The following is a 20283-nucleotide window of genomic DNA, read 5'->3' as shown; positions in this document are numbered from 1 at the left end:
TGGAAACACCAGAAAAACCAAGGGTCCTGCCTCAGAGTCGGAAGCGGAACCCTCGACGGCCTCCCCCACACTCCCAGATACGCTTGTTTGGTGATCTGGATTTTGGGGATGAGGCGGATGATACTGGAGATGATGAACTCCCCAGTGAGGCTCCCTGGATGAGTCACCCACCCCCGTGCCTCAAGACTTCAATGACTAAGAAAAAAAGAAGGGTCATTGTAATCGGTGACTCCCTTTTGCATGGTACAGAGGGCCCAATCTGTAGGCTGGACCCGTCCCGCAGGGAAGTAACTTGCCTCCCTGGGGCCAGGACTAGGGATATACTAAATAAAACTCGCACCCTGGTTCAGCCCTCGGACTATTACCCACTTCTGATATTTCAGGTGGGCCATGATGAGATAAATACTAGAAGCCTCAAGGCAATGAGGAAGGATTTCAGAAGTCTGGGGCAACTAGTCAAGGGATCAGGAGCACAGGTTGTGTTCTCTTCTATCCCACTAGTCACAGGGCAGGATGAAAGGATAAATTGGAAAAAACAACGGTTCAACTTATGGCTGAAAGGCTGGAGTAAAAGCCAGGACTTTGGATTCTTTGAGCATAGGCAGACTTATAGGTCACCAGGCGTGGTTGCGGCAGGTGGGGAAAGCCTAAGCCAAAGGGGAATAAGGATATTGGGACAGGAGTTAGCATGGCTCATTAAGAGGGCTTTAAACTAGATTTGAAGGGGGACGGGGTTGGAACCAGGGTCACTGAAGTGGTACCCGGGAGTAAACTAGAATCAAAAGGGGAAGGGGAGGATACCAGGCCCATTGGTAACGAGCCTGAGGGGAAAGAACCATGGATGGGGGTGAAATCGGGTGCCCGGCTTAAGTGCATCTACACTAATGCACGTAGCATGGGCAACAAACAGGATGAGCTGGAAGCCATTGTGCAGCAGGACATCTATGATGTAATCGCCATCACAGAAACATGGTGGGATGATGGTCATAGCTGGAATGCTGTGATGGATGGCTATAAGCTCTTCAGGAGGGATAGGCAAGGAAGGAGAGGTGGGGGTGTGGCTCTGTACGTTAGGGAGTGTTTTGATTGTATGGAAATTGATTGCAGCAATGATAGAGTTGAGTGTTTATGGGTAAAGATGAAGGGCAAGGCTAGCAAGGGAGATTTTGTGCTGGGAGTCTGCTATAGACCACCCAACCAGGATGAGGAGGTAGACGAGGCATTCTATAAGCAGCTGGCTGAAGTGTCTCGATCGCCAGCCCTTGTTCTGGTTGGGGACTTCAACCTACCGGACATCTGCTGGGAATACAACACAGCAGAGAGCAGGCAGGCTAGGAGGTTCCTTGAGTGTATGGAAGATAACTTCCTGACACAACTGGTAGGTGAGCCAACCAGGGGAGGTGCCTCTCTAGACCTGCTGCTCACAAATAGAGAGGGACTAGTGGGAGATGTGGTGGTCGGAGGCCGTCTTGGGCTTAGTGACCATGAAATGGTCAAGTTTTCAATTATTAGAGAGGTAAGAAAGGGGGCTAGCAAAACCTCAACCTTGGACTTCCGGCGGGCGGACTTCAGCCTTTTCAGATCACTGGTTGGAAAAGTCCCATGGGGGGAATCCCTGAAGGGCAAAGGTGTTCAGGAAGGCTGGGTGTTTTTCAAGGAGGAAGTCTTAAAAGCCCAGGCGCGGGCCATCCCTACGCGCTGTAAAGCGAGCCGTCGGGGGAAAAGGCCGGCCTGGCTGAGCAAAGAGATAGGGTCACAGCTTAGAGAAAAAAGGAGAATTTATGACCTTTGGAAAAAGGGGCAGGCCACGCAGGAAGATTACAAAGGTATAGCAAAGTTATGTAGGGAAAAGATTAGGAAGGCCAAAGCCCAACTAGAACTCAACCTGGCTTTGGATGTTAAAAACAATAAAAAGAATTTCTATAAATATATCAATAGCAAGAAGAGATCTCGGGAGAACCTCCATCCTCTACTGGATAAGGGAGGTAACATAGTAACCAAAGATGAGGAGAAGGCTGAAGTCCTAAATGCCTTCTTTGCCTCTGTCTTTAGTAGTAGGATAGGGGGTTCCCTAAATATCCAGACCCCTGAACTAGCAGGCAGGGGCGGGGAGCAGAGTGAAGCCCCTGCAATTCAAAGGGAGGTGGTGAGGGACCTGCTCCAACACCTAGATGCAAACAAGTCTATGGGACCAGATGAGATCCACCCGAGGGTACTGAGGGAACTGGCAGAAGTGCTTGCGGAGCCACTCTCCATCATTTACCAGCAGTCCTGGCAAACTGGGGAGGTCCCGGCCGACTGGCGTCTGGCAAATGTGATGCCCATCCACAAGAAGGGCCGGAAGGATGATCCAGAGAACTACAGGCCTGTCAGTCTGACCTCGGTGCCTGGGAAGATCATGGAGCAGATCATCCTGGGAGCCATCATGCAACGCATGAGGGACACCCATGCGATCTGGCCCAGCCAGCACGGGTTCACGAGGGGCAGGTCCTGCTTGACAAACCTGATCTCCTTCTATGACAAAGTGACCCGCTTGCTGGATGAAGGAAAGGCAGTGGACGTTGTTTATCTGGACTTCAGCAAAGCCTTTGATACAGTCTCCCACAGTATCCTGCTGGAGAAACTGGCTGCCCATGGCTTGGATGGGAATACCCTCTGCTGGGTTAAAAACTGGCTGGAGGGCCGGACCCAGAGAGTGGTGGTGAATGGAGTTAAATCCAGCTGGCGTCCAGTCACGAGTGGTGTCCCGCAGGGCTCGGTACTGGGGCCAATTCTCTTCAACATCTTTATCAATGATCTGGACGAGGGGATCGAGTGCACCCTCAGTAAGTTCGCAGACGACACCAAGCTGGGTGGCAGTGTTGATCTGCTGGAGGGTAGAGAGGCTCTGCAGAGAGATCTCAACAGGCTGGATCGATGGGCCGAGACCAACGGGATGAGGTTTAACAAGGCCAAGTGCCAGGTCCTGCACTTGGGTCACAACAACCCCAGGCAGCGCTATAGGCTTGGGGCAGAGTGGCTGGAGAGCTGCCTGGCAGAAAAGGACCTGGGGGTGTTGGTCGACTGTCGGCTGAACATGAGCCGGCAGTGTGCCCAGGTGGCTAAGAAGGCCAACAGCATCCTGGCCTGTATCAAGAACAGTGTGGCAAGTAGGGACCGAGAGGTGATCGTCCCCCTGTACTCGGCACTGGTGAGACCCCACCTCGAGTACTGTGTCCAGTTTTGGGCCCCCTACCACAAGAGGGACATTGAGGTGCTGGAGCGGGTCCAGAGAAGGGCAACGAAGCTGGTGAGGGGTCTGGAGCACAAGTCTTATGAGGAGAGGCTGAGGGAGCTGGGGTTGTTCAGTCTGGGGAAGAGGAGACTGAGGGGAGACCTTATTGTTCTGTACAAGTACCTGAAAGGAGGCTGTAGAGAGGTGGGGGTCGGTCTCTTCTCCCAAGTCACAGATGATAGGACAAGGGGTAATGGCTTCAAGTTGCGCCAGGGGAAGTTCAGGTTGGATATTAGGAAATATTTCTTTACTGAAAGGGTTATCAGGCATTGGAATGGGCTGCCCAGGGAGGTGGTGGAGTCACCATCCCTGGAGGTATTTAAGAAACGTGTAGACATGGTTCTTCAGGGCATGCTCTAGTGTCCAAGATTACTGGTTTGTGGTGGGGTGCTGTGTGGGTGGGTGATGGTTCTTGGTTTGGTTGTTGTTGTTGTGTGTTCAGGTGGTGGGTGGTGGTTTTGTTGTTTTTTTTTTTTTTTTTTTTTTTTTTTTTTTTACTGTTGGTTGGACTCGATGATCTCTGAGGTCCCTTCCAACCACTACGATTCTGATTCTGATTCTATCGAACATCATTTTTACTGTGTGACTGCCAAAAGCTTTAAGGGGATCACATGCCGTCTCCTTCACATGCACATTTGCATATGAAACAGTACTTATAAGATATAAATACTCAAAAAAACCTCAGTGCTGTCTCTCATTTTGAAAAAAAAGGCTTTATTGTTCCAAGCTCAATTGTTTTGTTCCTCTTACTGTCCTCAAACCTGATGAGGACTGGGTTTCCCCTTTACCCCTTCCCACTTCATTTAAAACCAGAGGCACCGTGAGGTTGAGCACTACGTGCTTAGCTTCCCTAAGTACAAACAGAAAGATTTGTTGGCTTGGAAAGGGTTTATTTTGCTATTAACAAGATCAGCAGTTTCTTCAACTCAAGCCCAAACTGTTTAGCAGGGAGAAAGTTTTGGATTCAAACCATAGGCTTCTGCACATGAACCTGAACTGTACTTAAGCCCCGTCTAGGTTCATCTATATACACGAGATATTTGGAAAGATGAATCGATAGCTAGATGGATGGATTATAATGTGTTTTATATGATATATAGAAAATACTCTCAGAGTGCAGGGATGGCTAGTAGCAATCGTTCTCAGAGGTAGGCACCAGAGCATTGACTGATTTGTAAAGGTCAGACCTTTCAAGATTTTTTTTTCATATCTCATACATTCCCATTTCAGGTCTTCTCATCTATTTGTGTCCATGTCTATGACACATCTCGTCAGGCAGGGAAGAGGGTGGTAGGGAGGAATTAGGAGTCCACTACCCAGATAAGGTTTGGGACAGAGTCATTTCAGATGCAATACATTACTAGTGAGTGCTTGCCACAAGGCAAGCCAACGTGATCTTTTCTCACCAAACTTTCTAAAACATTTCCTCTCCCTACTTTTTCATTAATTCAGCATTGTATCAATTCACACTGCCCACACAAAAGTAATGTGTATTCACATGGCCATTCATGTAACCACAGAAGGTTAGAAGCATCAGAGACAGTGAAAGTGAAATAGATTGGTGGAGCTGTACCCTGAGGCATAGGCATCGGGCAGAGGCTCTACAGGAAGTGGATGATCTCCCTTCCCCCTGTCACCAGGCAGAAGAGAGGGACTTAAGGGACAATGGAGAATGGAGGCAGGTTCCTCCTCGGAGGAGCAAGCAAAACCCCTCCCAGCCCCCCTCACCTTCCCAGTTGCACTTGCAAAATAGGTACGGGGCTTTGGAAATTGAGGGCCAGGCATATGAGGATGGAGACGAGGATCTATGCAGTGAGCTGCCCAGAGCCTGCCACCCACCCCCACGCCTTAGGGCTTGGCAACAAAAAAAAAAAGGAAGGTAATTGTGGTGGGTGACTCCCTTCTGCGAGGAACAGAAGGCCCCATTTGCAGACCGGATGCATCCCACAGAGAAGTCAGCTGCCTCCCTGGGGCCAGGATTAAGGATATACAGAAAAATCTCCCTACCCTGGTCCGGCCCTTGGATTACTATCTGTTACTAGTATTTCAAGTAGGCGGCGATGAGGCAGTTACCAGAAGTCCAAGGGCACTGAAGAGAGACTTCAGGGCCCTGGGACGGCTGGTTAAGGGATCAGGAGCACAAGTTGTGTTCTCCTCTATCCCACCCCTTGCAGGGATTGATGAGAGGATAAACAGGAAGAGCCAGCAGATTAACTCCTGGCTCCGAGGCTGGTGCAACCGGCAGGACTTTGGTTTCCTTGATCATGGGATGATCTACAGGACACCAGGGCTGCTGGCAACAGGTGGGGCAAGCCTTACCCAAAGGGGAAGAAGAATACTGGGGCAAGAATTAGCAGGGCTCATTGAAAGGGCTTTAAACTAGGTTTGAAGGGGGATGGGGATGAAACCAGGATTACTAAAGAGGAGACTGGGAGCAGCATGCCAGTGCTGGTGGGTAAAGGCACTAAGCAAGGTCTTGTGGCCTGTTGTCTCAGTAGAGGTGGGGGATGGTAACCCATGTGGTGATGACATCAGGGATAGTGATAGGCTGGCAACCACAGAAGGGTCTGGGCATGGTCAGGGGGGTGTTGGGGCTCGGCCCCCCATAAAAGTGGCAGGAAAATTAGCCCAGCTAAAGTGAATCTACACAAATGCACGCAGTTTGGGCAAAAACCAGGAGGAGCTGGAGGCCATTGTACAGCAGGAAAACTATGATATAGTTGCCATCACAGAAATGTGGTGGGAAGACTTACACAACTGGAGTACTGCAATCGATGGCTACCAACCCTTCAGAAGGGATAGGCAAGGAAGGAGAGGTGGTGGGGTGGCCCTCTATGTTAGAGACAGATTTGAATGCCTAGAACTTAATAATGGGAATGACAGTGTAGAGTGTTTATGGGTAAGAATCAAGGGGAAGGCCAACAAGGCAGACATCATGGTGGGAGTTTATTACAGACCCCCAAACCAGGACGTAGAAATCAATGAAATATTCTATCAGCAACTGGCAGAGCTCTCGCAATCACCCGCCCTTGTTCTCGTGGGGGACTTCAACTTCCCAGATATCTCCTGGGAATACAACACGGCAGAGAGGGAACAGTCCCGGAGATTCCTAGAGTGTGTGGAGGATAACTTCCTCACGCAGCTGGTAAATGGGCCGACCAGGGGAAGTGCCCTCCCGGACCTGCTCCTTGTGAACAGGGAAGAACGTGTGGGGGAAGTAAAGGTTGGAGGCTGTCTAGGGCACAGTGATCATGAGATGATTGAGTTCTCGATCCTTGGAGAAACAAGGAGAGGGGTTACTAAAACTGCCACCTTAGACTTCCGGAGGGCAAACTTTGACCTGTTCAGAAGACTGCTAGACAAAGTCCCTTGGGAGGATGCCCTGAAGGATATAGGAGTCCAGGAAGGATGGACATACTTCAAGAAAGAAGTCTTAAAGGCACAGGAACAGGCTGTCCCCGTGTGCCGAAAAACAAGTAGGCAAGGAAGGAGACCAGCCTGGCTAAATAGGGACCTTTTGCTGGATCTCAGAAACAAAAGGAGAGTCTACAACCTTTGGAAGAGGGGGCAGGCCTCTCACAAAAACTATAAAGAGGTAGTGACTCTATGCAGGGAGAAAATTAGGAGAGCCAAAGGGCAGCTAGAGCTCAACCTAGCTACAGCTGTTAAGGATAATAAAAAATGTTTCTATAAATTCATTAACAACAAAAGGACGATTAGGGAAAATCTCCCTCCTTTATTGGATACAGAGGGAAACATAGTCACAAAGGACGAGGAAAAGGCTGAGGTGCTCAACGCCTACTTTGCCTCAGTCTTTAGCAGTGGAACTAGCTGTTCCCTGGACACCCAGCCTCATGAGCTAGGAGACAGGGAGGGGAAGCAGAACGAGGGCATCACGATTAAAGAGGAAGAGATCAGTGACCTGCTATGCCGCTTGGATGCACACAAGTCTATGGGACCAGATGGGCTACACCCAAGAGTGCTGAAAGAGTTGGCAGGCGTGCTCGCCAAACCGCTTTCCATCATTTACAGGAAGTCATGGCTAACTGGGGAGGTCCCAATGGACTGGAGGGTGGCAAATGTAACACCCATCTACAAGAAAGGCAAAAAGGAGGATCCAGGAAACTATAGACCTGTCAGCCTGACCTCGATACCAGGGAAGGTCATGGAGCAGGTCATCTTGAGTGCCATCACAACCCATATAATGGGCAACCAGGGGATCAGGCCTAGTCAGCATGGGTTTATGAAAGGCAGGTCCTGCCAGACAAACCTGATCTCCTTCTATGAAAAGATGACCCGATTATTGGATGAGGGAAAGGCTGTGGATATTATCTACCTGGACTTTCAAAAAGCATTCGACACTGTTTCCCATAGAATTCTAGTGGAAAAACTAGCTGCACATGGCCTGGGCGAGCATACAATCTGCTGGATCAAGCACTGGCTGTCTGGACGGTCCCAAAGAGTGGTGCTCAATGGAGTTAAATCCAGCTGGCGGCCGGTCACAAGTGGTGTTCCCCAGGGCTCACTGTTGGGACCATTTCTGTTTAACATCTTCATTGATGATCTTGATAAGGACATAGAGTGCATCATCTGCAAGTTCGCAGATGACACCAAGTTAAGCGGGAGTGTTGATCTGCATGAGGACAGGGAGGCTCTACAGAGAGACTTAGATAGGTTGGATCGATGGGCCAACATTAATGGTATGAGCTTCAACAAGACCAAGTGCCAGGTCCTGCACTTGGGCCTCAACAACCCCATGTATTGCTACAGGCTTGGGGAAGTGTGGCTGGAAAGCTGCCTGGCGGAAAAGGACCTGGGGGTTCTAATTGACAAGCGGCTGAATATGAACCGGCAGTGTGCCCAGGTGGCCAAGAAAGCCAATGGCATCCTGGCTTGTATTAGGAATAGTGTGACCAGCAGAAGTAGGGAGGTGATTGTGCCCCTGTACTCAGCACTGGTGAGGCCACACCTCGAGTATTGTGTCCAGTTTTGGGCACCTCAATACAAGAGAGATATCAAGGTGCTGGAGTGGGTACAGAGGAGGGCAACGAAGCTGGTGAAGGGCCTGGAGAATAAATCGTACGAAGAACGATTGAGGGAGCTGGGACTGTTTAGTTTGAGGAAGAGGAGACTGAGGGGTGACCTCATCACTCTCTACAACTACTTGAAAGGACATTGTAGAGAGGTTGGTGCTGGTCTCTTCTCACAAGCAAATAGCGATAGAACAAGAGGGGATGGCTTCAAGCTGCAACAGGGTAGGTTTAGACTGGACATTAGGAAGAAATTCTTCACAGTAAGAGTGATCAGACACTGGAACAGGCTGCCCAGGGAGGTGGTTGAGTCACCATCCTTGGATAAGAGTCGCTTAGATGTGTTGTTGGGGGATATGGTGTCAGGAAGAACTTTGTAGAGTAGGATAGATGGTTGGACTCGATGATCCCAAGGGTCTTTTCCAACCTAGATGATTCTATGATTCTATGAAAGGACCATTGCAATGGACAGTGTAGCACATCCTAGAGGAGAGGCTAACAGAGTTCATCCAGTCCATCTGTCAGTTCAAATGCTGGATCAGCCTACCTAGGTCTTTTCTCATGTTGCCAAATCTCTTTTGAAGACTTCTGGTTATAGGGATCAACAAAACCTCACAGCCACATCTGTAGTTCCTATGATCCCATGTGGATACTCATGGTATTAATCAGATTTGCTGACTGGCAAATCTTCTTTCTTCTATCACATTCTCAGGGTCCACCAAAATAGGACAGATATTAAATCAATCCATACCAATATTCCCCTAACCACTATTCAGAAGACCGCAGTGTATATAAACTTTGGTTTCTTTGCATTAAACCCTTGACAATTCCCAGCTGAAGAATAAGTGAAGAGCTTGAACCTCTGAATTCCCTTCTCCCCAAGAAAGCATTTCCCCAGACTGGGGAAGGTACATCTTTCTGCCATTTTATTTCCCCACTTATCCCTTTTCTGCTCTCCTTGCCATCACCTTGCTTTCAGAGTGTCTGTATAAAGAAAAAAAAAGTTCCATAGAAGGAGAGAGGAAACTGAGGAAACTTAATTATTTTCCTCTCAGTGTTTCTCCCTATAATTGGTGTCTTTCATGTCAAGATGATCTCAGTTTGTATTATGGGCTTCATGCAGGCAGCACTTTCTCTTTGGTCTATAAAGAAATTGTCAAGTGTATAAATCATAGTGTACATTAAATTACACTAGCCTTTTACTTAATAATTTCCTCAGTTTTTTCTCTCTCTGTTGGATCCTCATTCCCTCCCTCTTTTTTTCTCGGGGATTGTATTGTTTGTCTCATGCCTCAAGATAAAAAAAAACCAACACCAAAACCCAAACAAATATTAGTTTCCTCTCATTTTTGCTGAAGGGTCTGATGATCTCCTCTGCCTTTTGCAAACTGACCACATCCAACTCAACAAGTAGGAAGAGCTCTGTCTTTTTTTTATAAAGGCTAGATCCAAAGCTTACTTGAGTTCAGTGGGATTTTCATGGCCTTTAGCAGGCTTCAGATCAGCACCTACATTGGCTGGTGTTCTGCATTGCAAGGCTGTGTCCATTTTGGACTCCAGACATTGCCTTTCAGGGCTGTATGCAGCACACCTCCTATAAATTCCTGGCTACTGTGACTATTTCTCGTACTGACTGCTTGGGATGCAGGTTCTGGCTATCTTGAAGTGAGCACCAGAGACCTCTGACCACCCTCCTCTGACCATTGGATTTAGATTAGCCATTGTCCACATTAGGAACCCATAATATATAGAGTGCAGCTGTCAAAAGTTAACAGCTCTCAAGTCAGACCTTGGTACATGGATGGTGTCAACACCAACCTGCTATAAATGCAAACTAGTTGCAGTGGTTGAGTAGCTGGGGGAAGTTAAAGCACAGTAACTGAGAAGTTTGGCTTCATTATCCTGTGCATGAGAACCAAGATGGGGTTCATCTCACCTAACTCTAACTGCATAGACTACCTTTATGATCAGTGGAGAGGAACAAGCACTGCAGAAGACCATTCATCCTTTTCAGCTCAGACACCAATCTTAAGAGTGGCTTAAAATTACACTTTTTAGACATTTGGAGTTACATGACCTAAATTACCCTCCTCATCTGTGTGATGTCAGATCTTTAAATGTCTGTAACAGCTAGCTGCTCACATGTGGTTACAGGAGCCCTATGCAGGATGTCCATCCTGCTGCTGCTAAATACATCACCTGAGTTTGTTGGATGATACAGGCATACCGGAGAGCAGAAATTGCTCAGTAACGTCTGGAGCCATAGATCCTTCTCTTCCCAAGTGTGAGTCTAACTGTAGTCAGTTTATGGCAAAGTACATTTTCCTCTTGAGACAACAATGCAGCAGGATCTGCTAGGCTCTCCATCATCTTAACCTACTTGTCAGCCAGCTTGATAACTTTTTATTACTAAATATGTGTGCAGAGCAATTAGAATAAACCTAAATGATTATGAACTACTTTTTTAAAAAAAGGGAAATTAGGAAAAAAGAAAAAAGAAAACTAACAGCCTTGCTGCCCAACTGTGAATAGCCACAAATAAGGGAGGGACAATATCACCTAAGGCACCCTGTGACGCTGATCAGACAATTTGTGGTCTGACTTTACTGGGAAGCACTGTGTTGGGAGATTCCCATTGCCTTCTGACTTCCTGTTCTTTGTGATACCTGTTTAAACTTGCGCTTTCTTTGGTTGCCAAATATAAAGGATAATTTCATTCCACTCGGGGGTGGTCACACACAGAAAGATATTTTGAATAGTGTATGGATTACTTTAAATGACATGGAGGAAAAGGCAGGGAAGGGCTTTCAGATGAAAATCTCAGCTGGTTCTGATCCAATCTGCATCTCCAGCTATTAACAAGAGGGGTATATCCTCACCCCTGTCCATCATACACCCACATCATGTTAGGTACTACCAGTGAAGACGATTGTAGACATCTGTTGCCCTCTGTCCTGGGAATTAACAGCTCTGGGGATGATGATGGTCCCCAATGCTTTTGCTGAGAGAGAGGAGGATAAGCTGGAGAACAGAAATCCTATTCACAGTACGATGGCAAGGTTTTTATACTTGCTTTTGTTCTGATATGAGAAAGGAAAAAGATGCCTGAAAAAGCAACAGTGAGACATTTTGACTCATCCTACCCTCTCCCCCACCAAAAAATCTCAATAGCCAGCACTCCTGCAACATGTGAACAAACCAGATCCAAATCCCATTCCTCAAGTACAAAATGGAGTCCGTTATGTTACAGGTGACTATCCTACTGAGCTAACAGTGGAGGTGGAATTCACTTTTCCATTTTATTTTCATCATGCCCATCTCAAGAAATCTTTGCAATTAAAGTTTCACTGAACCTGATGTTCTGACAAAGCTTTTCTGCTCTGACATTGTAGTGTTTCCAGAGGAAACTATTAGAAATTTTAAAAGTTATGTTTAAAATTTCATGACCTGTGTGAAATGAGTCAGATCCCTCTCCCAGTGCGATTCAACAGAGCTTCTGTCAGGTAAATGGGGTGACACTGATTTACCTCGGACCAAGAAGCAGCCTGTACTCTGTTGTTACTTCTTTGCTTACTACTTGCTTTTTCCCCCCTCATGGAGTAAATTCTGGTGTTAACTATGATGCATGGTAAAAAAACAAAGCAAGCCTCTGTATATGAATGTTTGATTCCACCATTAATTATGTTCTCTCTTTACTCTTTCTTACAGATGAACAGACCAATCCAGGTGAAACCAGCAGACAGTGAAAGCCGAGGAGGTAGTTGACTGCATTGCTTTCAGCCACAGTGCTAAGTATAATTCTTGTCTCTGGCTTCTCTCAGGCAATGTGCTGATCAATTAGTAACGTAATCACTGCCAAAGAAATTCCCCCTGCATCGAAGATTCTCTTTATTAAATCTCCTTTACTTTGTCTTGCTTTCCTCATATTCAATTATTATTTGATTCTAAAAGGCAGGCAGGTGCCAACAATTACCTGGGAAACAAATAACTGCCTTGTTAAGAAGTGAAGCATCAGGTACTGACTTAAAGTTTAACAGCAGTGATGGCAATGTAGATTTTTCAGACCTATGTTGGGCTGAGCTGCAGAGGTGTTTAATTTGGTTAGGATAAAGCAGATACTTTATGGTTTCGCTGACCATTGCCGTGCGGAAAGCAGACTCCACAACCTGTGAGGTGCAAAGTAGGTATGTTTATTCAGCGCCGGGCAGCACGGGGGGTCGCCCCACCCAAATCGTGCGCACCCACCGTGGCAGTTAGCTTAGGATTTATACAATCAGATCTTACATATTCAAGGGGCGCCTATACATATCCATAACCTTTCCCCAAAAAGGCGGTCTTTATTACAATGAGTTACGAGAAATCATTTCCATAGTCTCCGCCTTTAACTCCTTCCAGCTGCACATGCGCAGTGTCTCCTGGTGGTCGTGGGCCAGGGTCTCGGGGATGAAGGCCATATGTCTTCCTCGCTGTGTACCTCTTGCTTTTAATGTTAATGTGTTGCTCCAGGCCACGGGGTTGGGAAACCAGATGATTGCTCTGTCAGGACAACTGAGAATACCAATTGTTCCCTTATCTCCCAGCGAGGCTGATGTGACCACTTTATGGTTTCAACACATCCTTTCTTTGCCTAAACACCTTGGCAATGGCTTTAGGCTATAGGTACACAGTTTAAGCCAAGCAATGGTCCTGCTATTAACCCTTGCGTGTTATTTCCCCTTATCACCATGTTGTTTCTGCTTGAAATGAAGCAACTCTGGTTTTGGAAAAAGCAAATCCTGAGGTAGCAGAGTTTTCTGCACCTTTATCAGCTTATATGGATAAACCTGTTGTGGAAACTGAAGACTTCTTTCAGTCTCAGGGAGTAATTCAGGATTTGCACAGGTGTAGCTGAAAAGAGAAACTGGTCTTTTGCTTTTTCATCCTGCACAGTGGATTTGGAAGGCTTGGCTAAGTGACTGTTCAATAGATCACCAGCGATAAGGTGTTTCCCATAAAAGGTTTTCTACCAGAACTGATGTGGTGATACTTCATACTACTCTTCTAATAGGGGTCTGTTTGTCAGATTAAACACAGAGCTCACTGATAAAGTGTGAGATGGCCTGTTATGCTGAATAAATTACCATTCTGCTTTTTTTTCTTATATCTGTACATTTATATATATGCTCACATACATATAATGACATGGTGCTTTCTTTCTCTCTATCCCCGTCTCTTTGTGGAAAAAAAGGAGAGGCCCATATATGCATTAAAAACACCAGTGGTTATGTATCATATAAATGTGGGAGTAGATTTTGTCATTTAGTAATGATGTGGCTCTTAGATGTGTGCAAACTCTTTAATTTCCACCATAGACGTAAACACTTCCTCATTTATGGGAAGACTATCTTTGTGCTGGCATCCCCAGCAACAGCTACTATAAAGGAGTAAAATGCCTCACAGACAAAAGGCACTGAAATTGTGTTCTTTTTTCAGCTGAAAGCTTTGGATTCCAGAGGCTTTGACTGCATCAGTGTGAGGCTAAAACTCTCCAGTGACTCATGTCATTGGAAGACTTTGTACGTAGCTTGTAGTTAAACGACTGGTGTTATGGAGTGGTGAAACCCGCAGGTCAACAAAGGCTCTGTAAGGAAGGGCTGTGGTGCGGTGCAATTGCAGAGCAGGAGAAGAGCTGAGTGCTGGAAAAACGCCACAAAGCCCAGGGATAAATATTGCACTTTTAGAGTCCCCGTAAAGTAAATACAGGGGAATTTGGCCAACATCGGGCAGAAAGTATTTGATGGGCTCTGCGATGGCAAGTTCTGCTATCAAGGGCCATGGCACATTTCTAGCCTGCAACAAAGGCATGTCACGTCATACAGCATCATCCTGTTGTTTTTAACAGAACTGGATCAATTTACCCCCTTTCCCTTCCTGTCTGACGATCTGGCTCCGCGTCTGAGTAGGAGTGGGTAAGTCACGGGTAGCTGTCAATGCTGATCTCCTAGGGGAAAAGGGAAAGGCTAAGCTGCCTGGGCAAATGAGGGAACATAATGCACATTCCAGTGGAGCACGTGCCAACAGCAAGAGTGAAGGGAAGGCCTTTTGTCTATTTAATTAGACATACCATACTTTCGCCCTCAAATTACTACCCATTACTGATATTTCAAGTAGGAGGTGATGAGGTAGCTACCAGAAGTCTAAGGGCACTGAAGAGAGACTTCAGGGCCCTGGGACGGCTGGTTAAGGGATCAGGAGCACAAGTTGTGTTCTCCTCTATCCCACCCCTTGCAGGGATTGATGAGAGGATAAACAGGAAGAGCCAGCAGATTAACTCCTGGCTCCGAGGCTGGTGCAACCGGCAGGACTTTGGTTTCCTTGATCATGGGATGATCTACAGGACACCAGGGCTGCTGGCAACAGGTGGGGCAAGCCTTACCCAAAGGGGAAGAAGAATACTGGGGCAAGAATTAGCAGGGCTCATTGAAAGGGCTTTAAACTAGGTTTGAAGGGGGATGGGGATGAAACCAGGATTACTAAAGAGGAGACTGGGAGCAGCATGCCAGTGCTGGTGGGTAAAGGCACTAAGCAAGGTCTTGTGGCCTGTTGTCTCAGTAGAGGTGGGGGATGGTAACCCATGTGGTGATGACATCAGGGATAGTGATAGGCTGGCAACCACAGAAGGGTCTGGGCATGGTCAGGGGGGTGTTGGGGCTCGGCCCCCCATAAAAGTGGCAGGAAAATTAGCCCAGCTAAAGTGAATCTACACAAATGCACGCAGTTTGGGCAAAAACCAGGAGGAGCTGGAGGCCATTGTACAGCAGGAAAACTATGATATAGTTGCCATCACAGAAATGTGGTGGGAAGACTTACACAACTGGAGTACTGCAATCGATGGCTACCAACCCTTCAGAAGGGATAGGCAAGGAAGGAGAGGTGGTGGGGTGGCCCTCTATGTTAGAGACAGATTTGAATGCCTAGAACTTAATAATGGGAATGACAGTGTAGAGTGTTTATGGGTAAGAATCAAGGGGAAGGCCAACAAGGCAGACATCATGGTGGGAGTTTATTACAGACCCCCAAACCAGGACGTAGAAATCAATGAAATATTCTATCAGCAACTGGCAGAGCTCTCGCAATCACCCGCCCTTGTTCTCGTGGGGGACTTCAACTTCCCAGATATCTCCTGGGAATACAACACGGCAGAGAGGGAACAGTCCCGGAGATTCCTAGAGTGTGTGGAGGATAACTTCCTCACGCAGCTGGTAAATGGGCCGACCAGGGGAAGTGCCCTCCCGGACCTGCTCCTTGTGAACAGGGAAGAACGTGTGGGGGAAGTAAAGGTTGGAGGCTGTCTAGGGCACAGTGATCATGAGATGACTGAGTTCTCGATCCTTGGAGAAACAAGGAGAGGGGTTACTAAAACTGCCACCTTAGACTACTGAACCTGCTGCTTGTTAACAGAGAAGGTCTTGTGGGGGATGTAAAGGTTGAAGGTCACCTTGGGCAGAGTGATCATGAAATCATAGACTTTTCAATTCTTGCAGAAGCAAGACAGGGAGTCAGCAGAACTGCCACCTTGGACTTCCAAAGGGCAGACTTTGGCCTGTTTAGGAGCATGGTTGAGAGTGTCCCTTGGGAGACAGTCCTGGAGACAAGGGGGAAGGTCTGGAGAGAGGAAGACTTTCCCTCTCTTGGGAAGGACTGGGTTAGAGACCACTTCGCCAAACTAGACATCCATAAATCTATGGGCCCTGACGGCATGCACCCGCAAGTGCTGAGAGAACTGGCAGATATTATTGCTGGGCCACTCTCTATCATCTTTGAAAGGTCATGGAGAACAGGAGAGGTGCCTGAAGACTGGAGGAAGGCCAACATCGCTCCAGTCTTCAAAAAGGGCAAGAAGGAGGACCCAGGGAACTACAGACCAGTTAGTCTCACCTCCGTCCCTGGGAAGGTAATGGAGCAACTTGTTCTGGATGTCATCTCCAAACACGTTGAAGAACAGGAAGTTATTGGGAGTGGTCAACATGGATTTACCAAGGGGAAATCATGCTTGACCAATCTGATAGCCTTCTATGATGTTATAACTGGATGGCTGGATGAGGGGAGAGCAGCAGATGTCATCTGCCTTGACTTCAGCAAGGCTTTTGACACTGTCTCCCATAACATCCTCATTAGGAAACTGAGGAAGTGAGGGCTAGATGAGGGGACAGTGAGGTGGATTGAGAGCTGGCTGTGTGACAGAACTCAGAGGGTTGTGATTAACGGAGCAGGTTCAAGTTGGAGGCCTGTAACCAGTGGTGTCCCCCCAGGGGTCGGTGTCGGCCCAGTCCTGTTCAACATATTCATCAGCAACCTGGACGAGGGGACAGAGTGTATCCTCAGCAAGTTCGCTGATGATACCAAATTGGGAGGGCTGGCTGACACTCCAGAGGGCCGTGCTGCCATCCAGCGTGACCTGGACAGGCTGGAGAGCTGGGCAGAGAAGAACCTAATGAGGTTTCACAAGGGCAAGTGTAGGGACCTGCACCTGGGGAAGAAGAATGCCAGGCACCGATATAGGTTAGGGGTGGACCTGCTAGAAAGCACTTCTGAGGAGAAGGATCTGGGGGTCCTGGTAGATAGTAAATTATCCATGAGCCAGCAATGTGCCCTTGTCACCAATGGGGCCAATGGGATCCTGGGATGCATAGGGAAGAGTATGGCCAGTAGGTCGGGGGAGGTTATTCTCCCCCTCTACTCCACACTGGTGAGGCCACAACTGGAATACTGCGTCCAGTTCTGGGCTCCCCAGTTCAAGAGAGACAGGGAACTACTGGAAAGAGTCCAGCGTAGGGCAACAAAGATGATTGAGGGACTGGAGCATCTTCCTTATGAGGAAAGGCTGAGAGAGCTGGGACTCTTCAGCCTGGAGAGGAGAAGGCTGAGGAGAGACCTTATCAATGCTTACAAGTATCTAAAGGGTGGGTTGAAGGAGGATGGAGCCAGATTCTTTTCAGTGGTTCCCAGTGACAAGACGAGGGGCAACGGGCACAATCTGGAACATAGGAAGTTCCATTCAAGTATGAGGAGAAACTTCTTTACGGTGAGGGTGACAGAGCCCTGGAACAGGCTGCCCAGGGAGGTCGTGGAGTCCCCTTCTCTGGAGATTTTCAAGACCCGCCTTGATGCAGTCCTGAGTAATGTGCTCTGGGTGTGAGAAACACCGGCTCACACTTAAAATTTTAAAGAGGACGAAGTCACTGGAGCAAAGGTTTATTGTACGAAGCAGCGCTGAATCGGGTGCATCTCAAAGTAGAGGCACACACATCTTTAGTTTTTTAGATATTTTATACCTTTCTTTCCCGGCCGCCTGAATACCTGTCTCTCTTCTCATTGGCTGAGAAGTTGGAGCTCACATTCTTCCCGACCGCCTAAAGACACAAACCTTTAATTAACAATACATTGTTTCACAGTTTCTGCTAATATCTACTGTCTAATGTTAGTAGTTCTGCTAATATCTACTGTCTAATGTTAGTAGCTACAAACATCCTGGTGGTCATCTTCTTGATCTAGTGTCCATATCCTTCTTTTCTTCAGTCACCCCCCAGGTGGCCTTTATCCACTTATCACCTTCCACCGTCCTTTGTTCACTTATCAGTCTACCATCAATTCGGTTCTCTTTACCTAAATGGCTTCTTGTAAACCAGAGTCTCTGGGCCATTCCAGGGTACTTGTAAGGATTAGTTAGATGCTATAACTGAGCACACAAATAGAAATATACCAAGTAGCTGAAGCAAAATTCAGCTCATTTCTCACATGGGCAATCCTGCTTTGGCAGGGGAGTTGGACTAGATGATCGCTAGAGGTCCCTTCCAACTCTGACAATTCCGTGATACCACAAAATAATAATTAGGCCGGCCAATTTGCTTAGTGCACCTACAGGGTATGTAGCTCCCAATCACTCCTTTTTTTAATAAAAAAAATGCAAATCTCTAATAGAGAACACATGCCTGGCTTTCTGGGAAGGGTTTTCAAACTCTTTTGATAAGAGCAGCTGCTTTCAGGAGGGGTGGTTTGAACTGCAAAGGGCTCCGGTGGTGGTTTGATTCCACATTATTCATCACACCAGGGGTTCTCTCTGCATTGTATTTTAGCTTATTATCTCTCCAACACACACAAACTTCATATTTTCTCACCCGCTCCACTCCTATCGGTCCTATCAGCGGTGATCATAATGCAGGGGCCAAGCAGGTGCACTCATTGGCGTGAAAGACACATTGTCTTAATTCCCCACTGACAAGCTGCTTCTGGGCTGGTGATGTTTCAGGACAGCATGACTCAAGGGCAACTATGGGAGAAAAGAACAATTGGCACCCAAGGGAGGCATTGTATGAAAACTTACATTCTTCATGAGCCCACCAGTTAAAGCAGGCACGGCAAACAGAATGCTAAAAAGGAGACCGTGTATTTTAGGAGCACATCAAAAGACTTCATTACGGCTGCAAGATAAAGGTCAACTTCAACAACAAAGAGACTTAAGTTGTAGCTTATTATACCCCATCCGTGTATTGGGGTGGGACATGAGGGAAGACAAGGACTTGGAAGATGAAGCAGCGATTCTGCACAGCACAAGTCTGCGGTCTGCTCAAAGCCCACACTCTGAATGCACCTTCTGGCTTATGGGGAGTTTTGGTGCCAGGACAAGGTATTAAAGAAAGAATGCAGTGCTGTTTCAAACTAGTTTGCAAGGAGGCTTTTACTGGAAATGGTGAGCAGTATTCTTGAGGAAGTGAGATTGTGTTTTATATAGGGACAAATACCTGCATTTTGTTAAAACACAAATCTTCAACTTTTCCAGTAAGTTCTCCCACAACCCAATGCTGATGGGAGTCCAAAATTTACTCTATCCCCCAACCAGATTCTTCTTAGCTTTTTTTCCTGTTGTTTTCAAGTCTGGATTTTGTTGGTCTTTAACCCTTCCTGTGTCTTGATTCTCAGTTGAACTGAAAATGGGTATGTTAGCATTTAGCGTGTGCAAGTGAGAATTTAGACTATCAGACCATCTAGGTTTTGGGAAGAATTCAAAATGTTGCTTGGCACAAATTACACTCAACCCAACAAAATGGAAATGCTGAGTGCCCCTTATTAGTTTTGCTGGTTTTATTATTTTGTTTGTTAATACCCATACTGGACTAGGAGCAAGACAGAGAGTGCAATCCTTTTTAGTAAAAACTGGCTTTATTTACATTTGCTAATCTCACAGGAACTAGAAATGAATGTATTCTCACTACATTTCTCTAGGGAAACAGTCTAAATTAATGGGAAAATTTTGCATTTTGCATTCCTGCCTGTTTGTGCATGTGTGTATAGTCAAGCTACAAAACACTATATAGAGGTATTCCTTCTACAAAATGCTTCATGGAGCTTCAAATACCTGATCAGAAGGTGAGAGTCCATTGACATTTTATAGAGACTTTAGCAGTGATGGAATTGATAAAATGCGATAAAAAGGCAACAATTCCATATTTTGTTCTGAAAAATCAGAGTGCAATTCTAGCTCTATTAAGGATATCTTAAAAACACTCATTGACCTTTGTATTGTCCAAATTTAGCTTGACTATAGAGAAACTACTTCACCATAGATTAGGTAGTCCAACATGATTTTAGAGATGTAAGCTATAACTCCATGTTAATATCTGAACATGACAAATCCCAATTAAACTGCTTAAATTTTCTATTATTTTCATCCTGTTGTTGATGATTTTTCCTTGTCTCATATTCAGCTCTAAAAATAGTCTGTAGATATCAGTGACTTAAAGTTTTGCAAACTTAGAGAAAGATTTCAAGTCTATTTTGTGGTTTGGGGCAAAAGTTTGGAGCCATTCCTTATTTTATCCACAATATCTCTAGCTCTCACTAGACAACTCTTGCTGCAGCTGACAGGGTTAACCTATGATAAACACAGCCTCCTGACGTGTGGAAAGCAGACTCCACAACCTGTGGGGTTGTAAAGTAGGT

General features: G+C 46.6%; 1 protein-coding gene across 48 annotated transcripts in view; it reads left to right on the top strand.

The window, feature by feature from the left end:
- LOC141476573 (CUGBP Elav-like family member 4) overlaps positions 1-20283 on the top strand; it is an 800950-nt gene that overhangs the window by 377753 nt on the left and 402914 nt on the right. For 25 of the 48 annotated variants that reach the window (XM_074165334.1, XM_074165331.1, XM_074165308.1 and 22 more), the window contains one exon: positions 12013-12061. In XM_074165334.1, coding sequence (XP_074021435.1) covers positions 12013-12061 — 49 coding nt within the window. Of the gene's footprint in view, positions 1-12012; positions 12065-20283 lie in introns of all 48 variants that reach the window. The other 23 variants (XM_074165315.1, XM_074165293.1, XM_074165319.1 and 20 more) reach the window with 1 other exon arrangement.

Source organism: Numenius arquata, chromosome W (assembly GCF_964106895.1).
Source record: "Numenius arquata chromosome W, bNumArq3.hap1.1, whole genome shotgun sequence".
Lineage (NCBI taxonomy): Eukaryota > Metazoa > Chordata > Aves > Charadriiformes > Scolopacidae > Numenius > Numenius arquata.
The sequence above is the reverse complement of the archived record's forward strand: the minus strand, read 5'-3'. Positions and strand labels throughout refer to the sequence as shown.